Below are 24890 nucleotides of genomic sequence, written 5' to 3' on the forward strand. Positions count from 1 at the left end.
AGCTTTAATATATTTATTAATCAAGATACATAGATACACTACATGACCAAAAGTATGTGGACACCTGCTCATGGGCGATTAGGCCTGACTCGCAGTCGGCGTTCCAATTAATCTCAAAGGTGTTCAATGGGGTTGAGGTCAGGGCTCTGTGCAGGCCAGTCAAGTTCTTCCACACCAATCTCAACAAACCATTTCTGTATGGACCTCACTTTGTGCACGGGGGCATGGTCATGCTGAAACAGGAAAGGGCCTCCCCCAAACTGTTGCCACAAAAATGGAAGCACAGAATCGTTTAGAATGTCATTGTATGCTGTAGCGTCAAGATTTCCCTTCACTGGAACTAAGGGGCCTAGCCCGAATCATGAAAAAACAAAAAATACCATTATTCCTCCTCCACCAAACTTTACAGTTGGCAATATGCATTGGGGCAGGTAGCGTTCTCCTGGCATCCGCCAAACCCAGATTCGACCGTCGGACTGCCAGATGGTGAAGCGTGATTCATCACTCCAGAGAACGCATGTCCACTGCTCCAGAGTCCAATGGCGGCGAGCTTTACACCACTCCAGCCAACGCTTGGCATTGCGCATGGTGATCTTAGACTTGTGTGCGGCTGCTCGGTCATGGAAACCCATTTCATGAAGCTCCCGACTGACAGTTCTTGTGCTGACGTTGCTTCCAGAGGCAGTTTGGAACTCGGTAGTGAGTGATACAACCGAGGACAGACGATTTTTACGCCCTATGCATTTCAGCACTCGGCGGTCCCATTCTGTGAGCTTGTGTAGCCTACCACTTCGCGGCTGAGACGTTGTTGCTCCTAGACGTTTCCACTTCACAATAACAGCACTTACAGTTGACCGGGGCAGCTCTAGCAGGGAAGAAATTTGACGAACTGACTTGTTGGAAAGGTGGCATCCTATGATGGTGCCACGTTGAAAGTCACTGAGCTCATCAGTAAGGCCATTCTACTGCCAATGTTTGTCTATGGAGATTGCATGGCTGTGTGCTCGATTTTATACACCTGTCAGTAACAGGTGTGGCTGAAATAGCCAAATCCACTAATTTGAAGGGCTGGCCACACACTGCTGTATATATAGTGTAACTAGAAAACATTAGAGTTGGCATAGAGCGGCAGGTAGCTTAGTGGTTAAGAGCGTTGTGCCAGTAACTGAAAGGTCGCTGGTTCTAATCCCCGAGCCGACTAGGTGAAAAATCTGTCGATGTGCCCTTGAGCAAGGCACTTAACCCTAATCGCTCCTGTAAGTCGCTCTGGATAAGAGCGTCTGCTAAATGACTAAAATGTAAAACAAATGTATAGAGGGGCTTTTAACGGCAAGTCAGCAAAGATGTGAACCGGTCAGATGTTTGGAGGTGTGAGACAAGACCAGGGTGAGTAATAATTTAGTCTCGAGGGAAACATCGCCATTTCAAAATTCAGTGGAGGGCAGCACAGATTTTATATGTTCGCCAAAAGCAATTTGCGGGCCAGAAAAAGGGCAGTTATTTGAAAACGTATAGGTCCATTATATAATTTCTATCTAGTTTTAGACGTTCAACAGTGGTCTGGAGAGTTTTTTAACACCCCAAATAATCATCCGGTTAGGTTTTTTTTAACTCAACCTCCCCCGGGCCCGAGGGTCAAACCCCTGGTCAAGACGCTGTACTGATGATAAGCAACATTATGTAACTGTGTATTGACTCACATTTGTGTGCTGAAATCCGTGGTGGGGTCAAGAGGTGAGTAGTCATATATCCTCTGGAGATTTCCAACATACCTAGAGATTCAAAACAGACGCCAGACAGTACATTCAGTGCACACGCTACTGTAAGTCCAGGAGAGATTTTTTTTTTGAAGAGGGAAAATATGAGAATTGAACACTACAGTCATCCACTCGTATATAAGCCTGCCGTTTTCAGTGCTGTTGTGCAATCACCACGTAATAACACCTTTAGGTCAAGTGAGTCAGTTTTCCGTCATCAGCATCTATATTCGGAGTGGCGAAACATGACCCGCGCAGTGTCCTGACTTTGTATGTTTACTCTGGTCTATTCTGGAGGCCCCCCCCTTTCTCTCTCTATAGCTCTCTCACACACACACACACACACGAACAAGCCCCTCCCAGATGCTGGTGGTACTCACGCCCTCTGGAACTCTGGGATGCTGAAGAGGACCTGCATGGTGGTGCCCAGGTAACAGCTGTTGTCCAGGTTCTTGATGCCAGTGAAACCCGAACCATACACCGCCTTCAGTTTCATGCCCGATTCCTGGATCACCTCCCACTCGCTGACCCGAGGCTGCACGCTGTCTGCATTGTCCGTGTTGAGGTGGCCATTTTCTGTTCCATTCTATTCAACCAATGGAACAAAGTACTGCTTCAAAATGGGGGGTCCGACAGGTACCCAGACATGGTTGATGTTATTCTAGGCCCACATTATTCTATGTAAAGTGGAACTGGCTGTTTGAAAATATATGGTTTTGCACATCACAAATGTTGTGTATTATGAAACAGGTATAACTCAGCTAAATGAGAGCTTGTCAATCTTTCCTACAACGATGGCTAGACGTACCTGCTGCATCTGTAGCATGTCTATTCCAAAGTGTTGTAAGTGTTCGGATATGTGAGGGTCCAGGACTGCTTCTTCTTCATCAAATGAATATATATCTGAAAGGGGGCGAGGGGGGGGTTGTTACTGGACATAAAAAACAAGGGCCAAGGCTCTCTTCATATAATAGGGGGCTGTTACCGGTATACTTAGAATTAGGAATTAGAATATGAATTTAATAGGATCTCTATGCTTATACACCAATGGAAAAGTGGAACCCAGCTATAATGCGTTATTGTGTTAGAAGCATGTATGAGCATTTATAATGTTTTATTGTATGTTTTCCCCAATATGTGTCACTGACCTGCTCTGATGTTGTCCTGTATGACTGCCAGGGGAAGTGGGCACTGACCTGCTCCGTCTGGGGTGATGTTGTCCAGTTTGACTGCAAGGGGAAGTGGGCACTGACCTGCTCCGTCTGGGGTGATGTTGTCCTGTATGACTGCCAGGGGAAGTGGGCACTGACCTGCTCCGTCTGGGGTGATGTTGTCCAGTTTGACTGCCAGGGGAAAGTTGGTGTCTTTGTAGTGGTCCAGGGCGTGGCCGTTTCCTCCGGCACCGTCGAAGAACCACTTCCCACAAAGCACCGCTCCGTCCGTCAGGTTCAGCCACAGGTTCTCTCTCATCTCACACTTCTGACATTTCCAGCCACTAAGAGGAGAGACGGGACAGGGGTAAAACATTCAAAGAGTCACATGTTGATAAATAGGTTAGCTCTTATTACATCTTTTGGTAACACTTTCCTTGACACCCAGCGTCATAACCATGTCTTAATATGTCATAACATGGTCATAACACTGTCATGATTGTTATTCAAATGTGTTTTTTCCCTGCCAAGAAGTTTCTTTTTGTTTCAAAGTTTATTTCTTAAATCCCGTTGTTGTTGTTGTTGTAACTAATTATTTACAGTCATGTTTATTTTTTCATCATATTTTAAATATCTCGTAGAAAATGAAACTTTTTGACATTGTCATTAAGCATTATGACCATCTTGTGTCACTTCACTTGGACTAAGAAAATAGGGTGGCAGGTAGCTTAGTGGGTAAGAGCGTTGTGCCAGTAACCGAAAGGTCGCTGGTTCTAATCCCCGGGCCGACTAGGTGAAAAATCTGTCGATGTGCCCTTAAGCAAGGCACTTAACCCTAAATGCTCCTGTAAGTCGCTCTGGATAAGAGCGTCTGCAAAATGTAAATGGTAATGTAAAAATACACTTTATGACACTGTCAAGAAGCATTATGACCATCATAATCATATATGCCAGATAGGCCTATCACGTACATGCCCTTATATCAGCCATCAGTCAAAAAGAGGGTGTCTTGTCCTGCTCCTGATTACTGCTCCTGCATTCATCCCAGTCATCAGCAACAGAGCATTAGGGGTAGGTGTATTTCTGACATCGATGTGGGCGCAATTACAATGATAATTGAATAAGGTCAATTTCAGAAAACGTTATACAGCTGTGGAAAAAAACACTGCACATTTTTCTTCAATCAGCATCTCTACATGTATGACAGCCATTCCATTCCAGTGTCTGTTGAATTCCAACACAGGCACACCTCATTCTACTGAATTAGGTACTGATTAGGTGATCACCTGAACCAAATCTTATTCAATGAGGAAAAGTATAAAAACCACTGCTGTGGTCATCACTATCCTCTTGCAATAGGACCAGCTGGATGGTAAAAACAGTGCTAATAGTACATCAAAAGTAATATTAATCAGAAAATAACTATTGACCATGCCAAAAGAGTTGAAAAGGAACGTTTTGAGTGAGGAAAAGAAGGGTTCAATTCTGGCTTTACTGGCAGAGATGCCGGTTCTTAAGAACAAGGTCAAGCAGCAGACATTGGGGACAACAAAGCTACAGACCGGCAGAGGGCGAAAACGTCTCTCTACTGACCGGGATGACCGCCAACTCATTCGAATGTCACTCAACAACTGTAGGATGACATCAAGTGACTTACAAAAAGAATGGCAAACGGCAGCTGGGGTGAAGTGCACGGCGAGGACGGTTCGAAACAGGCTCCTAGGGGCAGGGCTGAAGTCGTGCAAAGCTAGAAAAAATCCCTTCATCAATGAGAAGCAAAGAAGAGCCAGGCTGAGGTTTGCAAAACATTTACATTTACATTTTAGTCATTTAGCAGACGCTCTTATCCAGAGCGACTTACAGTTCAGTTAGTGAATACATATATTTTTATACTGGCCCCCCGTGGGAATCGAACCCACAACCCTGGCGTTGCAAACGCCATGCTCTATCAACTGAGCTACAACCCTGCCGGCCATTCCCTCCCCTACCCTGGACGACGCTGGGCCAATTGTGCGCCGCCCATGAGTCTCCCGGTCGCGGCCGGCTGCGACAGAGCCTGGATTCGAACCAGGATCTCTAGTGGCACAGTTAGCACTGCGATGCAGTGCCTTAGACCACTGCGCCACTCAGGAGCTCAAAAGACCATAAGGATTGGACCGTAGAGGACTGGAGTAAGGTCATCTTCTCTGATGAGTCCAATTTTCAGATTTGCCCAACACCTGGTCGTCTAATGGTTAGACGGAGACCTGGAGAGGCCTACAAGCCACAGCGTCTCGCACCCACTGTGAAATTTGGTGGAGGATCGGTGATGATCTGGGGGTGCTTCAGCAAGGCTGGAATCGGGCAGATTTGTCTTTGTGAAGGACGCATGAATCAAGCCACGTACAAGGTTGTCCTGGAAGAAAACTTGCTTCCTTTTGCTCTGACATTGTTCCCCAGCTCTGTCCCCTGTAGCTCAGTTGGTAGAGCATGGCGCTTGCAACGCCAGGGTTGTGGGTTCGTTTCCCACGGGGGGCCAGTATAAAAAATGTATGCACTCACTAACTGTAAGTCGCTCTGGATAAGAGCGTCTGCTAAAATGTAAATGTAATGTAAATGATTGGTTTTTCCAGCAGGACAATGCGCCATGCCACACAGCCAGGTCAATCAAGGTGTGGATGGAGGACCACCAGATCAAGACCCGGTCATGGCCAGACCAATCTCCAGACCTGAACCCCATTGAAAACTTCTGGAATGTGATCAAGAGGAAGATGGATGGTCACAAGCCATCAAACAAAGCCGAGCTGCTTGAATTTTTCCACCAGGAGTGGCATAAAGTCACCCAACATCAATGTGAAAGACTGGTGGAGAGCATGCCAAGACGCAAGAAAGCTGTGATTGAAAATCAGGGTTATTCCACCAAATATTGATTTCTGAACTCTTCCTAAGTTAAAACATTAGTATTGTGTCGTTTAAAAATGAACATGAACTTATTTTCTTTGCATTATTCGAGGTCTGACAACACTGCATCTTTTCTGTTATTTTGACCAGTTGTCATTTTCTGCAAATAAATGCTCTAAATGACAATATTCTTATTTGGAATTTGGGAGAAATGTTGTCAGTAGTTTATAGAATAAAACAAAAATGGTATTTTTACCCAAACACATACCTATAAATAGTAAAACCAGAGAAATTGATAATTTTGCAGTGGTCTCTTAATTTTTTCCAGAGCTGTATAGCATAAAACTGTTGACAAGTAGGCTATGGTGTAATGGAATGTTTTGCCTTGCGTTGTGGGTTTTTACACTCTTATGTAGGTGTCATAACCAGCCATAAAATAACGCAACATATGTCACAACAGGTCTAAATACGTGTCATGACAGTGTTATGGTCATATTATGACCGGTTATGACCGTGTCATAATGTGTTATGACGCTGGGTGTCAAGTAAAGTGTTACCCATTCTCTCAGTGTCGTTGTTCTTGAAGGACAAAATAGCAAGAACGGCCAAAAAGCATTCTCTCTCATTGGAGTTAATTGATTGACCTGAATTATGTTCAATGAACAGGGTAGGACAGACTTGTGTGTTTAATGTTTAGCATCCTAAAACACTCCTTAATGCTAATGCTTCTTAATGCTACTTGTAAAATAATACACAAAATGCTATATAATGTTAGAGTAACTTGGTTTCAGACCCCTAAGAAACATTACAGAGTAACTTGGTTTCAGATCCCTAAGAAACATTACAGAGTAACTTGGTTTCAGATCCCTAAGAAACATTACAGAGTAACTTGGTTTCAGATCCCTAAGAAACATTACAGAGTAACTTGGTTTCAGACCCCTAAGAAACATTACAGAGTAACTTGGTTTTAGATCCCTAAGAAACATTACAGAGTAACTTGGCTTCAGATCCCTAAGAAACATTACAGAGTAACTTGGTTTCAGACCCCTAAGAAACATTACAGAGTAACTTGGTTTCAGACAAATAAGAAACATTACAGAGTAACTTGGCTTCAGATCCCTAAGAAACATTACAGAGTAACTTGGCTTCAGATCCCTAAGAAACATTACAGAGTAACTTGGTTTCAGATCCCTAAGAAACATTACAGAGTAACTTGGTTTCAGACCCCTAAGAAACATTACAGAGTAACTTGGTTTCAGACCCCTAAGAAACATTACAGAGTAACTTGGTTTCAGACCCCTAAGAAACATTACAGAGTAACTTGGCTTCAGATCCCTAAGAAACATTACAGAGTAACTTGGCTTCAGACCCCTAAGAAACATTACAGAGTAACTTGGCTTCAGATCCCTAAGAAACATTACAGAGTAACTTGGCTTCAGACCCCTAAGAAACATTACAGAGTAACTTGGCTTCAGACCCCTAAGAAACATTACAGAGTAACTTGGCTTCAGACCCCTAAGAAACATTACAGAGTAACTTGGCTTCAGATCCCTAAGATGGTCCTGCCACCCATCTCATTCCGCAACCCTTCATAACTGACATCCTCAGCACAGGAAAATGACAGACCAGTGGCTGAGAAGTCTTACTACGGTGGCCATGCCAGTATATAGATGTCAGAAAGAGAACATAGTATTTCTGGGTATGTAGGCCTATTATCTGATCTATCCGTGGGAATATTCGACCATGATAAAGGAGCGATTCCTTGATATGGGATCAGAATCCCACAAGTAAGGTGGAGGGACCCACAAGTAGCTCAAGTAACCCAGAAGGACCCCCCAAACCACACAAGAAACACTGGAGGACCCACAAACTAGCAGCAACACAAAATGATATGAGACGGGAGCTGTTCTGAAGCCACTGTCCACTATATTGGTGTTTCTAAGTCATTGCATAACCCTTTGTCAGTCCAATTAGTGGCCAGTTACCTGGGTGGGATCCTCACTCCGTTGTCCTGCTGTCGGAGACTCCTGGCATGTTTGGACACCTGGATCTCCTCGTCCCAGGAGTCAGACTCCTGTTTTTTGTAGGCTGACGCGGCGTTGAGCACGGCATCGCAGGCTATTGTCACCTGGGAGTCACGGGACACACAGGAACCATTAGATCTACTGACTGAGGAGATGTTTCACTGACATAATAAGACTAGGACTAGCAACAGCCTAGGCTGTAAAACTATTTTTGGTCGCGTTGCAGACGGCTATATTGATCCCCTAATTCAGGACTATTAAAAAGACCCAGTACACTACTTTTGTGAAAAAAATATTTTTTTCAATTTTCGTATTAATATAATTTGTTTTATTGTGATTTTTCTGGGGGTGCTGCAACACCCTCAACACCCATACTTCCTGTAGTTATGGTAACAGGTCTAGGACTGTGGTGCATACAGGAAGCTAGATAACCTGATCCCAGTTTGATTAGTGATGATAAGAGACAATAAATATGTTCCTGAAACTAAGATAATTATATAACAGAGTTTCACTGTAGTTCCTCACTGATTTGTCTATTTTACTAGCACTGGTTGGGGAGTTAGCCTGTAACAGAGTAATAACACCAAATAATGTCACTTTTAAAGCCCCCATGCAGTCTTATTATTTTTTAAATCATCACTGTATGTCTACTAACTCAAGCTGTGTGTTTATTTCATGAAAATCATTTATTAACATAACCCAGAGCCTCCTTTTGCCATTGAAATGATCAGTCTGATCGCGTGGGCGTTTAAATACACATTTAAATATATTTAAAAACACAGCCCTGATTGAGTGATAGGATCGTCTAGACTCTAGTTTACCGAGCTTATCCCTTTAATGTAGGACTGGTCATTGGTCAGAATAATCAGATCAGATTGTGATGTCACTACTACTGCTACTACTACTGCTACTGCTACTGCTACTACTGCTACTGCTACTGCTACTGCTACTGCTACTGCTACTGCTACTACTGCTACTACTACTACTACTACTACTACTACTACTACTGCTACTGCTACTGCTACTGCTACTGCTACTGCTACTGCTACTGCTACTGCTACTACTACTACTGCTACTGCTACTGCTGCTACTGCTACTACTGCTACTACTGCTACTAGTACATCAGCATATGATTAACACAACCAGTGTTACTTCGTACCATTGAAATCAACACATGCACACAAAGGCTTTCACAACAATTAGACCCTTTGATTAACAAACTAATAACACAGCATGCCAAAACATTTTATTTTTTTTAAAGCACAGGATACCTGGCATTCAAAAACTAAAAACATGATAAGGAAGCACTGCACTGGAAAAGGCAAATGGCGAGAAGTGCGGTACGTCAACCACCGTTTCCCTTCAGCATGCATGGCACACAAATGGAGCATGGGCACACACTCACTGACCAGTGCAGGCAACTCCTCAATATTTGGTAAGGGGATCTCGAAGTGGTCTGGGAATATGACGAGCTTGGCCTCATCTTCACACTCATACTCATCTCCTTTAAAATCACGGTTTAGTTCTAAATCTGAGAGAGAGGAAGCAGACGTCGACATTCAGTTCCCATGAAACAGTGGCTGATGATTCATACACTTGATTGGCCTTTCACTGAGCATTTGTCTTGACTAGATAGGATAAAAAAAGTGAGACGACAGAATCAAATACTCACATCAATTCTGGAGAAGAATACGATAGGCGTTTCAGGTGATCTAATGCATTTCTGAGATCGTGTGATTTGTTTGAAGGTAACTGAAAGGTGGGTTATCCAATATAAAATGGGATGTGTATGCATTTCTTGAATAGTTTAGCTTCCATGTTAGCTGGCTTAATAAGATACAGTATACATCTAGTGAGGTTAACCCAGACTAGGGGATAGGGTTAGACGTCACAGCTGCAGAACAGAGGTCAAATGTCATATAATTGTCCCTTGTCAACAAGGGTCAAAAGATCAAATTGTTTAATGAGGTCCAGGGTCAGGGGAATACTACTGTATGATAAGATCCCAACTCTGGCTAAAGAGTACACTGGTAAGAAAGACTGTGTGCTCTGGAGCTTCTCTATGCTGAACTGTTGAGTTCTACTGAGAGTAGTAGGATGCAAAGTCCTCGTTTAACAATTTCACAATAGAAATGTAAAGGATTTAATAGAATACTCATCAAGGCATAATTGACGACAAGTCAAAAACATGTTTGACATGTATTTGGGACTTTTTAGACAGCGCTTGTAGAACCTAGAGTCAAATTAATTGTGAGTCCCCTATTGTTTCTATGGTGACCAGAAGATTAAAATAATTGATGACGAATCGTTGAGTTATGTATTAAGTAGCCAGATAATGTTACTGCATACATAGACCCCCTATTTTTCAACCCTAGTCCTCCTCTATGGCTTTTGTTTAGAAGCCTCTAGATACATGATGACATCTGGGCTGTGTTGGCTGCTGGCCAACTGATTAGATCGTCACTGGTATTGAAATGCCAAAGCAACATTGAGCTTTAGCTTGGGTTCCAATGGGCGTCAAAGCTGAGAGGAGATTGGAAGGAAGGGAAGGAGGATGCAGTTCACATCAGGCTTGAAGAACCTCTGTGTCCACACGGGCCCCAAAATGGGGTCAGGCCTGCAGAGTGAAAGACCACAATCCAGCACGTCCAATAATGGGAGAGTGACGCTTGTAGCCTAGTGCTTCTGGGTATGTAGGCTACACCGAGGCAGGGCACTGAAGTGGCCGGCTACACAGCTTCAGTGGATAGTGGGAGATAAGAGAATGGAGGGTAAGGGAATGTTGCTGGGGGTGGTTAAACAGGGGAGGTAACTAGCAAGCATTGATTATTTAAATAACACAGCTAGGGCGAGAGGAGAATCCACCTCCTGACCCTCCCTTGCCCGTGTCATTGTGGCCAATGGCAGAAGTGTGTTAGCCGGGGGAGTTGACGAGGCACAGCAGCTGAGGACAGCCGAGCGACAGGCAGGGGCGGCCCACTGTAAACCAACCCCCCTGTAGGAAGGGAGTAGACCAGCCCGGGCATGTGGCACTTTGGATTTAGAATGGTTACTAACTGCATATATGAATAAATGGGCTAAATTTAGAGTTGCACGGCAGGAAAGGACCGGGAGGCCAGGCCTCGGGCTCTGGACATGGGAATACGTCACATTAGGCAAGAGAGTGTAGGGCCAGTGTAGGGCCACCGCCATTATAACCAAATAAAAACAATAACAGCATAACACGATGACAGGCGATTTCCCCTAATAAATGGCATTAGAAAAGGGGGAAATGTCGGTCTATAGTAAAGGATGGTAGAGTCTTGTCCTTCTCTTCGAGAAGGGCTAGCAAACAGACTACTGAGAGAAATGTGACTGTACTTTAAATAACCCATAAGGAGACTGAGTCTAAGGGGAACTCCCCGTGAGGATATCTTCAGGACAGTATAAGGCTTACCTAGGAACACTTGGCCATTTCTTCTTCTGGGGATGGCGCCTCCTGCGGCACCTGTGGCTTTCTGTGGGAAACAAGTGAACAGGTAGAAAGGTTATTAACGGAGCAAAATATGCCTTATAGAGCAATACATCTCTTAAAAATTGCCTATTCTCATAGACAGTGGTAGCAAGCCATGAAACTACTATCGTTTTCTAAAATACAAAATGATTACCTTTATAAATTAGAATACTAAAACGGTTTTGATATATTTACAGTAGTTTTTTTTCCAACACTAATACAACAGCCTAGTGCTGGCTGACGAAAAGATGTAGAACAGAAAACAGCATTCTGATCTGAATTGTTATGTTGCTGTGAGATGGAGGGGAAGATCTACATGGCTAGATCCATTGGTCAGGCAAAAACAGATGTAACGTTTGTCAGGCAAGTGAGTGACATTTTAAGTGATAATATATCAATAATAAGCAGGTTGCTACCTATTTTGAAGCTTTTGTGTCAGGATCTGATGTAAATCTATCTGTAGTATCACAATAATATGCTTTGAATAAAGCATGATTTGCAGTCAAAGAGGCACACCAGATGATGTAAGGTAGCTTAGTGGTTAAGAGCGTTGTGCCAGTAACCGAAAGGTCGCTGGTTCTAATCCCTGAGCCGACTAGGTGAAAAATCTGTCGATGTGCCCTTGAGCAAGGCACTTAACCCTAATTGCTCATGTAAGTCGCTCTGGATAAGAGCGTCTGCTAAATGACTAAAATGTAAATGTATGTAAAAAAAAAAATTGAAATAAAAATTGTTTCCGGATGATGTCTTCAGAAACACTTTTGACATCATGTTCAGTACAAGTCACTGCATTATTTACCAGAAAGTAGGCTGGCCATCTTTGAAATCACAGGTCGAGTCATCACTCTTTCTTCATTTTTATTACATTTACATTTTAAATGTAATAATAACAACAACAGGATGTCCATGTATGGAACAGAGTTCCCTACAACAGGATGTCCATGTATGGAACAATCTACGGAGTTCCCTACAACAGGATGTCCATGTATGGAACAATCTACAAAGTTCCCTACAACAGGATGTCCATGTATGGAACAATCTACAAAGTTCCCTACAACAGGATGTCCATGTATGGAACAATCTACAGAGTTCCCTACAACAGGATGTCCATGTATGGAACAATCTACAAAGTTCCCTACAACAGGATGTCCATGTATGGAACAATCTACAGAGTTCCCTACAACAGGATGTCCATATATGGAACAATCTACAGAGTTCCCAACAACAGGATGTGGTGGTGCCTCTCGTGCACTTCAACATGTTGATTTTTCTTTGCTGATGAATGTGATTATTTTTCTTCAATGTATTTGTAATTTTTGTATATTTATATTATATAGTATTTGGTAAATTATGTGTATGCAGGGCTCCCTTGTAAAATAAACCTTAGTTAGTCTCAATGGGATAAAATAATCTGGTGTGCATAAATAATAAATAAATAAAAGAATCTGCTGTGCATCATGGGATTTTAACCAACTATGAGCAGGCATAGGTCGGTAAAGTACCAGATAATGTCAATAGTGTTTCCGGATGATGTCATCAAGTTTATGTTGGGGTGGTGCTGGAGATGATGAATGTGAAGTTGAAACAAGCCAGCCTCTTTCTTGTCAGCTCAATAGATATTTTCCTTCAATGTTTTGTGCCAAAATTGATCACACAAAGGTGGTACTGCAAAGTCCAATGTACTTGCAACTAATAACAATATATCACTGATTCGATAAAACTAACATCCAGGGAAAAGAGGGAAAAATCTTTCACCCAAACTGAACAAATAAACAGGGCACATCAATATTAATACCGTCTCATTCTAGGTCCAAGCTCCAGAGCTTTTGTGACAGGGCCTTCTCCAGGGTTACTCCAAAAGCTCCGGAACTCCCTCCAGCCATCTGTGACTGAGTCCAAAGCTCTGTAACTCCCTCCAGCCATCTGTGACTGAGTCCAAAGCTCTGTAACTCCCTCCAGCCATCTGTGACTGAGTCCAAAGCTCCGGAACTCCCTCCAGCCATCTGTGACTGAGTCCAAAGCTCTGTAACTCACTCCAGCCATCTGTGACTGAGTCCAAAGCTCCGGAACTCCCTCCAGCCATCTGTGACTGAGTCCAAAGCTCTGTAACTCACTCCAGCCATCTGTGACTGAGCCCAAAGATATGTAACTCCCTCCAGCCATCTGTGACTGAGTCCAAAGCTCTGGAACTCCAGCCATCTGTGACTGAGTCCAAAGCTCTGGAACTCCCTCCCTCCAGCCAGCTGTGACTGAGTCCATCACCATCTTTTAGTCCCTCCTAAAGCCCCACCTCTTCACCATTGGCTAGCCTTAAAGGGATACTTTGGGATTTTGGCAATGAGGCTCTTTATCTACTTCCCAAGGGAAACTTCAGGAGTCTGATGAACTCGTAGATACCAGTTATGTCTCTGTGTCCAGTATAAAGGAAGTTAGAGGTAGTTTTGCGAGCCAATGCTAACTACCGTTAGCACAATGACTGAAAGCAGATACCCATAGACTTCCAGCCATTGCGCTAACGCTAGTTAGCAACTTCCTTCAAACTGCAAACAGAGACATATAAATGGTATCCACGAGTTCATCAGACTCCTTAAGTATCCCTTGAAGCCCCCCACACACACACACACACTCACTCTCTCTCCCACACACAAAACCTGCTCGCTGACACATCACACTTCTCCATTCTTTAGCCCCTCCTTTTCTCTTTGTTTCATGTTTTTCCTTTTCTTCCTGCTATTAGTCTGGTGATGTCTTGCTTTGGATATCTGTTTTTTGTATAGTTTCTACTATTGTAAAGCCACTTTGGGTTGAAAAGCGCTATACAAGTCCCATGCATTATTATTATTATTAAATAATATAATTTGTCAACTGTACGTACACTATGCACTGTCGGTGTGTAGACCAATATAGAAGCACATGGTATGACCCCTCACCTCTTTGACATGCCGTTTGAGGTGCATGTAAACACTCTGTCCGGTTTTACGGTAATGTCTCTCCACATGTTCTCTGCCAAAGCCCAAGAATGTGTTCATACACACATACAAGCCTCCCTCAGACTCCTGTGAACAAAAAACAACATGTGGTGAACAACATTGCAAAGCACACACACACGTGAGGTAGCACATGTACAGTATAAGGAGCATTGGTGTGTATTTGTCGTAACAAAAGTCAAGTCCAAATAGGTGATTTAAAAATCTGAACTTCAGATACCCAGAGGGCGGAGAACCAATAACATTGTGCCCCTGCTTAAGGTGTAAAGACATTTGGGGTCAATAGAGGACTGCGCAAAGGATGTCATCATATCCGCAAAGGATGTCAGCCGGGGTTGTGCCAATACAATGTAATTGACGGTGACACACACTTGTGGCAGGTGCATTCTATCATGCAATTTTCATGTAGGCTAAGGCAGACATTGTCTTGCATTCAGGACGTTATTTTCTGAAATATGCCTACAATATGGATTCATGTTTAAAAATCCAGTATGGCTTTTGCAGACTGCAAATAGTTTAACTGTAATTGCCCCTACCACCATTAAACCAGCAACCGCCACAGTGTATCAAAGTTTCTTTCACGTGTTCAAGTATGCCTTGTTCAACTGACACTCAACCACCTTCCGAGGCACAGGCCTACAGGAGCCTCATTCCCGCACAACAACGGAGGTTTAACAAAAAAATATATCACACAAATAACCCTCTATACTAACCTATATCTGCAATTGGGAGTAGGCCAATAGGCCCTGCTAAAACTCTGAAGCGCAGAGTTACACACGAGCTTCAACAGCGCTGGGATAAAAATAACCAACTTGTCAGTCTTCAGTATGACATGATGAACTCCAGACAGCTGAGTCACTCGCCTTTAAAATGGTTTCAGTTGAGCAATTATCGCTAATAAAATGTTGTTTTCGCATAAAAAAAACGTGTGAATAGTTGGTCCTAAAAACACATGGTAACCTCAAACTCGAGCAGTTTGTAATAGCGCGCGTGCGTTTCAGTTAATCTGTCTCTTGAAGGTGTTGCATATGGCAAGTCAATCACATTGAAATAAAATGCCGGACATCTCGCATATTCTCTAATATAAAAACAAAACCGTTAGAAATAGCTCCCATATCAATAGAACATTATTCTAGTGATTTTACGTGTGGCTGGTGAGTCATGCTTTCAATACAAAACAACACACTGAAACAACTCCGCTTCAGTGTGTAGCCTAAAATGCAGAAATAGGGGACACAAAATCATGTAAAACATAGCCCACGACCACGTAGGTGTCATTAATTACATTGGCAAAACCAGTAGGTAGGCGCACAGTGAACAAGTACCATTTCACAAAGGAAATACCATTCCACGGGATGTAAACAACATTTCATTATTTATTTTTCTCAAGTTCAAGAGAATGGTGGCAATGGAAGCCCCAGATCCTGCCACAAAACTGCGCAGCTATTCACGTGTGTTAGGGCAGCTTACGGGATGAGTAAGGACAGCTTGGAACACACAAACACCCCATAATACTGGGAGACACTTACGGGAGAATCGTAGGAAAAGGCACATTCGCTCTTGAAAACCCTGTCTCCTGTTCTGGGAACTCTGATGGTGGGCATATAAGGGACCAGCAGCTCTCCTAAATCTGCAGCCATCTTCGCATTCCTGCTTCTCGCACCACAATGCTATGGGAGTCACTAGAGAAGGCTGTCAGAGGAGAGATGATGCTATTTTTAAATCATTCGGTCTCGACATTCCTCCAGCGACGGGGGATATGACGCTGAAAACATAACGGAGGAGGAACTCATATATTAATATATATATATATTAAAGGTCTTGACATCTGCGAGGGCTATCCTCTATACAAATGTAATCAATAATCTCTTTCCAATTGCGTGTGTCTTGCTTAAGAATTGTATCGTTGTTTTTACATACGTGCAGTCCCGCACTGAATGGTTTGACTCAAGCGAGGGGTCCCACCCACTTGATTGATAAAACCACCCACACAAATAGCTACACCCCCTTACTGTTTCCCCTGAGGACCATCCTCTGTTCAAGTTGAAATGGAAATGCTAGAGTAGGCTACAAATTGGTTTTTGGAGTGGTTTTGGGGGGAGGAGGAGGGTGTGGTAGAAGTTAGTAGGGATTTATTTGTTTTTTAAATTGTATTTTCTTAGTAGTACAGAATTAGGAAGACCATGATTGATCGCACACTCCAGCACAATAGGTGGCGGCATGCACCTTAAACGTTTGTTTGCGGACCGCCATGATATCATAGAAGAAGAAGACGAAGAAGAAGAAGAAGAAGAAGAAGAAGAAGAAGAAAAAAACATGCTATCTTTCTACCACAAGTCTGCATCTTATCAATATTAGGTGTACACACACTTTTACCAAATCAGTGGCCTTGTGGTTAGAGCAGGGACGGCCTGTTCAATAGGGCGATATGGGCGACGCACTGCCAAACGGGGAAAAGGAAGGGATTTTTTTTCTAATCAATTATATCACGGCAACAGTAGTTATCAGTGTTGTAATCTATACGTCTGATCTGCCACAGTGCCACACTGCCACTAAATGTCGAATCAGGCTAAAGTCGTGCTTCAAATGGCTCCACCCCCTTTGGGGCGATTTCAGTCAGATTGAAAATCGCCCAGAACTTCTGTCATAGACTCCCATGTAAAATCTATTTTTTTCAAATTTCAGAGCCTTCAATACAATCTCAATGGGTGTCTGTGGGCTTGCACTTACGCGCTTTCGTCACATGAACGTAACTAAGAAAAGAGAGGGTAGCAGCGTCAATCAATTCACTACTACTATCAACATGGCTAGGCTTCAGTGCAACTCGATTGTGTCTTTGAAAGAATTTCCTTTTTGTCGGCGAACAAATGAAGATAAATTGGCAACGGAAACAATTAGGACCTCCCAGACCAAATTTAATAATTCAACAGGTTTCTACTAAAGGGGGGAAGTCCTACACCCGAGGATTTTCCAAAAAATGGTATGAACGAAAAAAATAACATTGCCACTCAACTGGATGAGGGATACAGGCTAGCTGTCCGCCGCCACAACGATGAGGTTAGTGTTGATAATCACAAGTTTACTGGAGAACTGAGACCAAGTAGAGACTTTGGACAGGGTGGATATGGTTATATTGCGATATTGTCAATACAGTATATCGTAAGTATCACTATGTAACTCGATTTCTTTCACCCCAATCCCTCAAATTAACGGTAAATAACTGAATTGTTTGCCCCACATTTAGCTAAGATGATTAGCTAGCCAGCTAAAATGTTTTATTTAGTTAGCAGTCGCATCTACAATAGTTTACTGTCAATAACATGTCTCCAAAAATGACGTGGTGTCTCCAATTGTGTTTACATTTTACAATTGCGATGCGCATCCATGAGTATCCACTTTCTGTAGCTCAGCTGGTAGAGCACGGCGCTTGTAACGCCAAGGTAGTGGGTTCGATCCCGGGACCACCCATACACAAAAATGTATGCACGCATGACTGTAAGTCGCTTTGGATAAAAGCGTCTGCTAAATGGCATATTATTATTATTATTATTATTATTCCAGCCTTGTGTAGGTCTCCAATCTTGTCCCTGACATCCTTGGAGAGCTCTTTGGTCTTAGCCATGGTGGAGAGTTTGGAATCTGATTGATTGATTGCTTCTGTGGACAGGTGTCTTTTATACAGGTAACAAGCTGAGATTAGGAGCACTCCCTGAGATCAGTCAATAAATGATTCTGGTATTGACTTATATGCTGCCCCTGTCTTCATGTTGTTGCTGGACATATCTTTTTAAAAATGTGTGTAGGTCACCTAAATCATCAGAAAAATTGCCCCTCCTGAGAATTTTTTCAGGAGCCGCCACTGGGTTAGAGTGATTGGACTGTTGGGAGTTCGATCCCGAGCCGAGGCATATGAACAAAGACTGTAAAATGGGACCACTTCACACTCAGTATTAACCCATTCATGTCCATAATAAGCTTACTGATGGACAAAGTGTTTGTCTACAAGGTAAGTTTGTGATATTGTACTATATTTAGTCTCTGGACACAAGGGGTTACTGTTCTTTACACATTTCATGAATCACGTTATGCCCTCAGAACAGCCTAAATTATTTGGGGCATGGACTCTACTCCGGGCAAGGACTCTACAAGGTGTTCCACAGGGATGCTGGCCCATGTTGATTCCAATGCTTCCCACAGTTGTGTCAAGTTGGCTGGATGTCCTTTGGGTGGTGGACCATTATTGATACTCACAGGAAACTGTTGAGCGTGAAAAACCCAGCAGAGTTGCAGTTCCTGACACAAACTGGTGCGCCTGGCACCTACTACCATACCCCTTTAAAAGGCACTTAAATCTTTTGTCTTGCCCATTCACCCTATGAATGGCACACATACACAATCCATGTCTCAATTGTCTCAAGGCTTAAAAATCCTTCTTTAACCTGTCTCCTCCCCTTCATCTACACTGATTTAAGTGGATTAAACAAGTGACATCAATAAGGGATCATAGCTTTCACCTGGATTCACCTGGTCAGTCATGGAAAGAGCAGGTGTTCTTCATGTTTTGTACACTCTGTGTATATATAAAAACAATATCTAAAGAAATCCACACACACACACTAGAGTATATGCAGATGGTAGAGCACGGCGCTTGTAATGCCAAGGTAGTGGGTTCGATCCCCGGGACCACCCATACACAAAAAAATTTATGCACGCATGACTGTAAGTCGCTTTGGATAAAAGCGTCTGCTAAATGGCATATTATTTATTATTATAAGCAAATCCAATGCAACTCAATGGAGAACTGCATTGTATATAGCCTGGACCAATATATAGCTCAGTGGCGACTCGTCATTCAGGGCAGGTGAGAGGCCCACCTGTTTTGAGCCCCACATTGTTAGCAAAAATAAAATAAAAATGTTGCCTGTTTTGCATGTTATTTTGGCATTAATACATGTCACATATCAGTTTGCAAACAATGTAAAAAATCTATATTTGAGTTAATAAAGCCATATACAAACATGGTCTCTTTTTTGCTTTCTTCAGTAAGGCAGTTCCAAAAAGCAGGTGTTTCAGCCCAGCTCAGTGCTTTCTGTGGTGGTGGGGCAGCCAGCGGAAAATACAGAGCGTAGGGGTTGGTAATGTTCTCTAGTTGCGCCGTGATTGGCTCAGTGTTCTGTCACTCATGAGGACACTAGTCACTGCCAAATCTAAGGGTAGAGCTCGAAAATTCAAGCCCCTTGGGTGCTGCCATAGAGTTACTGTCACGATCGCGAAAGGAGTAGACCAATGCGCAGCGTGGAATGCGAACATACTTTATTATATTCACCACACGAACAAAAACAACAAAATGATACGTGAAGTCCTTGGTAACAAACACTAACCATACACGGAACAAGATCCCACAATACACTGTGCCAAACAGGCTGCCTAAGTATGGTTCCCAATCAGAGACAACAAGCAACAGCTGATTCTCGTTGCCTCTGATTGAGAACCACTCCGGCCAACATAGATACACATGAACTAGAAACTGAAACAATGAACACAAAACATAGACTCTACACACCCTGGCTCAACATAAAATAGTCCCTAGAGCCAGGGCGTGACAGTACCCCCCCCAAAGGCGCGGACTGCGACCGCGCCAACATAAACCGAACAGGGGAGGGCCGGGTGGGCATTCCTCCTCGGAGGCGGATCCGGCTCCGGGCGTGACCACCACCCTCTAATAACCCCCCCGTAGTGCCCCTGGTCTGGTCTGGCCCCGCTGGCTGGAGCTGGACATCGGTGGAGCGGATTGCTTAGGCTCTGGTGTGGAGCAGCTGACCAGGCACCGGTGAAACGGGCACGGGCTGTGCCGGACTGACGACGCGCACCACAGGCTTGGTGCGGGGAGCAGGAATGGGCCGGACCAGGCTGACGACGCGCACCCCTGGCTTGGTGCGGGGAGCAGGAACGGGCCGGGCCGGGCCGGGCTGACGACGCGCACCACTGACTTGGTGTGGGGAGCAGGAACGGGCCGGGCCGGGCTGGCGACGCGCACCATAGGCTTGGTGCGGGGAGCAGGAACAGGCCGGACCGGGCTGGCGACGCGCACCATAGGCTTGGTGCGAGGGACAGGAACAGGCCGGGCCGGGTTGGCAACGCGCACCATTGGCTTGGTGCGGGAGCAGGAACAGGCGGGCGGGTGGCGACAGCGCACCATTGGCTTGGTGCGAGGGGCAGGAACAGGCCGGACCGGGGTGGCAACGCACACCATTGGCTTGGTGCGAGGGGCAGGAACAGGCCGGACCGGGCTGTGGAGACGGACTGGAGGTCTGGAGCGAAGAGCTGACACAACCCGTCCTGGCTGAATGCCTATCTTAACACACTCTGTGTGAGGCATCAGCACAGGACGTACAGGGCTGTGTACACGTACTGGCACAACAGCACGTGACACTGGCGCAGGATACCTGGGACCGAGGAGGGGTACTGGAGGCCACGAGCGTTGAGCCGGCACACTCCGTCCTGGCTGCATGCCCACCTTAGCACGACACGTGCGTGGGTGCTCGCACAGGGACGTACCGGACTGTGCCGACCACTCGCGGCACAGTACGCAGCTCCGCATATCTCGGAACCTGCCCAGTCTCACGCTGCCTAGCCTGAGTACGGGGAGTTGGCTCTGCTCTACCTCTAGGGCTCCGCCAACCTCCTTCCGGCCCCCCAAACCCGGTGGCCTCCTAATCCCCAAACTCGCCCTGTAGCTGCCTCCAGCAGCCCCGTCAGTCCATGCCGTGTGCCCCCCTAAACATTTCTTGGGTTGCCTCTTGCGTGTCCGACGTCGGCCCGGTTGGCGCCGTTGCTCCTCTCTACGGCGCGCCTCCACCGCCTCCTCCCAGGATCGGCGATCCATACCGGCCTGGATCCTCCCAAGTCCAGGACCCTTCCCGTCCAATATCTCTTCCCAAGTCCAGGCTGTCTGCTCCTGGACACGCTCTGGTCCTGTTATGGTGGGATCTTCTGTCACGATCGCCGAAAGGAGTAGACCAATGCGAAGCGGGAATGCGAAATACTTTATTATATACACGAACAAAAACAACAAAACGATACGTGAAGTCCTTGGTAACAAACACTAACCATACACGGAACAAGATCCCACAATACACTGTGCCAAACAGGCTGCCTAAGTATGGTTCCCAATCAGAGACAACAAGCAACAGCTGATTCTCGTTGCCTCTGATTGAGAACCACCCCGGCCAACATAGATACACATGAACTAGAAACTGAAACAATGAACACAAAACATAGACTCTACACACCCTGGCTCAACATAAAAGAGTCCCTAGAGCCAGGGCGTGACAGTTACATTAGAAGTGCCCATCCAAGAAGGCTCAAGGTCATTGGCCACAGATAAAATGACGTAAAATGACGTTATATCTACAGTAGCTTTGATTGGACTGATCATGTAAACATCTTGATTTCTGCCGCGCTCAAAACAACTGTTAACTCTGAAAAACGAGCTCCGACTGGGAAAATAAGTTTTGAACGGTCATCCAACTCGGAAATGTAAGTCGGGAACTCAGGCCTCTTTCTAGAGCTACGACCTGAAGATCACTGACGTCATCATGAGTTCCCAGTTGTCTTGAAAGCACCATAAATCCATAAAATGCTAAACTTTGATGACAAAGTTTGATGACAAAATTTGCCCACAAAGGACCTCCGCGCCACCTTCCTGTTCAAGTGAGCACAGCACAACAAGGTGAGTCCAAAAATGTATTGTACGCTGCTGCATAAATAATGTAATATTCCAGAGGGATATGTATACTGTAGCTAAGAAAGTAATACTAAGTGTATGTTGTGTAGTAAGCTGTTAGTAGCCCATGTGCCTCACCCTAATCATTTGGTCTATTTTCCCCTCATAATTTCACCTACTGTTCTGACTTGGTGGTGAACATGTAGCCTATAACCTGTTTTAGAGAAATGTAATAATCTAATATTGTAAGAGCTTTCATTGTCTGATTATATGCCCCCTTTATTTATCCTACTGTTCTGACTTGGTGTAGAGGGAGAACACTGTAAGAACGGCCCATGTTGGAAGTGATGCAGACAATTACATTGATGGAAGTTACAATATCTGCAATAGTAAAGCTGATATACCCCCTAAAAAAAACTAAAAAGAAAAAAAAGAAAAAAGGCAAAAATAAATAAATAAATTACTAATAAAATAAAATAGAAATAAATCATAATAAAAAAAATAAAAACGGGCCATGTTCTGAATTCTGTCGCTGTACATTTCAAAAGTGCTGAACAAATAGTTATTTTGACTACGTCCGTCCTAGCTCGCTCATTAATATCCTAATCAAAATTACGGATAGCCTCTTATCTGCTTGTCGTCCCCTTATGCCAAAGTTTGAACATATCAATTGTCAGTAGAAACCACATCTGTTTAAGCAAGTCAGCCATATCAGCTATGTTTTTTTTAAAGGCAGTAAACGAAGCTGAATGAACTGTTTCGCTGCCAAACAAGGCTCCGCTGATAGCCAGGTGTAGCAGTGGTAAGGTGTTGGGACTGCTGTTGGGACAGCTTTATGTAGGCCCTTACAGTTTGTGGGCACAGTTTGTCACCGTTATAGTGCAATTCATGTATTGTTTAGTGTTGTGTTGTATAGTAGCTTTGCTGGCATGCATCCCCAACATTTTTTTTTCGTTTGTCCCACCAAGATTTAAATGCTAAAATCACCACTGATATAGCTTTATAAAAACATAAAACAATATCTAAAGAAATCCACACACACTCTCTCTCTCTCACACACACACCCCTAGAGCAAATCCAGTATAAGCTAATTCAATGGAGGCTGGAGAGTGAGTCATTTTACAGTGTTCTCTCTTTCTCAGATCTTAAACATGTTCAAATCTTAATAACTGTCTGGAACAATATATATAAAAACAATATATAAAGAAATCCAGCCTGCTCTCTCTTTTTTTATAGAACCCTCTTGTGCAAAGCATACCTTACTTCAATGTTAAAGGGACATTTCAAAACACTAAACTCAGATATACCTAACTCAGTGGATCCCTGTGATCGGGTCAACTTCAAAGTCATTATCTCCAGCACCACCACTACATCATGTTTTGTAGTAAAAAAGATAGAGGAAGATAAGTGTTTCCAATGACATCATCAACCAATTAGTAGACAATTAGTAGGCAATGCCTCCTCATAATTGGTTCAAATCACACGATGCACACCAATGATGTAATTGGAAACACTTATCTTCCTCTTTTTTACTACAAAACATAGAAACGCGCCATTTTCACATATGTTGATGTTGGGGTGATGCTGGAGATGGTGAATATGAAGTTGACCCAATCACAGGGTTGGCTAACTCTGGAGATCCCTTCGGTCTCCACTTAGTTAGGTAGATCTGTGTTTAGTGTTTTTGCACTTTACTTGTGGAATGATCTCAAGAACTCTCTAAGGTTGGATGTTTTGGTGCCACTAGGGCAGTTCAGGCTGGTTGATGACTGTTTTACTGAGGAATGTGTTTGTTTTTCACATTTCTTGTAAATATTGTATGTTTTTATTGCCTTGGAATTGTAAACATTGTACATTTGTGTGCAGGGCTCCCTTGCAAAAGAGGCCTTGGTCTCAATGGGATTCCCTGCTAAATATAATAATAATAAGGTACAGTATAAGCAAAGATGTTTATATCTAACCCAAGATAGACCAAAACCTGTCGTTTCCATGGGAGCAAATAAATCATAGTGCGCTGAGATCCTTTTGGCGCGTTCTAAAATGTATTTGCATATTTCCGTTGGGGAACGCCTACTCTGTGAAGTGCGCGTGTGCAGTAACTCAATTCGCCCTTGCACTCCTTCTAAACAACGCTTTTTATTTTTTTACTTTGGCAACGGGTAAAGTCTACAAAATACAGTCCACTCTGTTTGTTACAGACTCTAGTTTTGGAAACAGAAATCTGTATGGCGATCAAATGTTTCATCGATGAGAAAATTAGCATAATATCGGCCAAAATCCATCTCGCGCCATCTTCTCCCACTTGCCGGCCACTGGGCTTCCTCTCATCACCATCTTTGGTAGTGAGTGGAAGCGCCAACATATGCGTCGCATTTATACATCCGGTGAAATATCTGGCTCATTGTTCTATCTATGGCATAAGCACAGAGTTTTCAAACCCAGGGGAACACATCGCGATACTTCCGGGAACGCGTGGCGAAGCAGACCAGACCGTTTGGCAAGTCAATGGGAGCAGTGGAAAATGTGTCCTTAGTTGTTAATTTTCTCGAATTCTAAAGGCAAAACCTAGATTCGAGCCAGTGTCTTCATATCCCAATGTGAATTATATGATCCCAACACAGATACTGGAGGTATGATATATAATTTCCTTCTTAAAATGTCCATGTGGCCTGTCTAGACACTAACTATGCTGACACCAAATTACACCAAACAGAATTTGTGGCACATTTTTATATTGTACTAAGGCTAGAGGACATGAATAGGTTGACCTAGACTGGTTGTAAGGCCCTGTGATAGACACGCATCCTGTCCAGGGGGTGTACTTGTTCATCAAGCTGCCTCACGCTACAGAAACAGGAGATAAGCTCCTGCT

General features: G+C 43.9%; 1 protein-coding gene across 2 annotated transcripts in view; it reads right to left on the bottom strand.

Annotated features, from left to right (window-relative positions):
* LOC121576519 (ubiquitin carboxyl-terminal hydrolase 13) overlaps positions 1-16048 on the bottom strand; it is a 46495-nt gene extending 30447 nt beyond the window's left edge. For both annotated transcript variants that reach the window (XM_045223477.1, XM_045223476.1), the window contains exons 1-9: positions 15822-16048; positions 14236-14361; positions 11249-11309; positions 9222-9343; positions 7774-7916; positions 3068-3252; positions 2566-2660; positions 2138-2343; positions 1701-1772 (exon numbers count right to left, since the gene is read on the bottom strand). In XM_045223477.1, the coding sequence (XP_045079412.1) occupies positions 1701-1772; positions 2138-2343; positions 2566-2660; positions 3068-3252; positions 7774-7916; positions 9222-9343; positions 11249-11309; positions 14236-14361; positions 15822-15932 (1121 nt within the window). In that variant the 5' untranslated portion in view covers positions 15933-16048. The remainder of the gene's footprint in view (positions 1-1700; positions 1773-2137; positions 2344-2565; positions 2661-3067; positions 3253-7773; positions 7917-9221; positions 9344-11248; positions 11310-14235; positions 14362-15821) is intronic.
* Between the last annotated feature and the right edge of the window lie 8842 nt (positions 16049-24890).

The sequence above is a fragment of the Coregonus clupeaformis genome, chromosome 11 (genome assembly GCF_020615455.1).
Source record: "Coregonus clupeaformis isolate EN_2021a chromosome 11, ASM2061545v1, whole genome shotgun sequence".
In the NCBI taxonomy this organism is placed as follows: domain Eukaryota; kingdom Metazoa; phylum Chordata; class Actinopteri; order Salmoniformes; family Salmonidae; genus Coregonus; species Coregonus clupeaformis.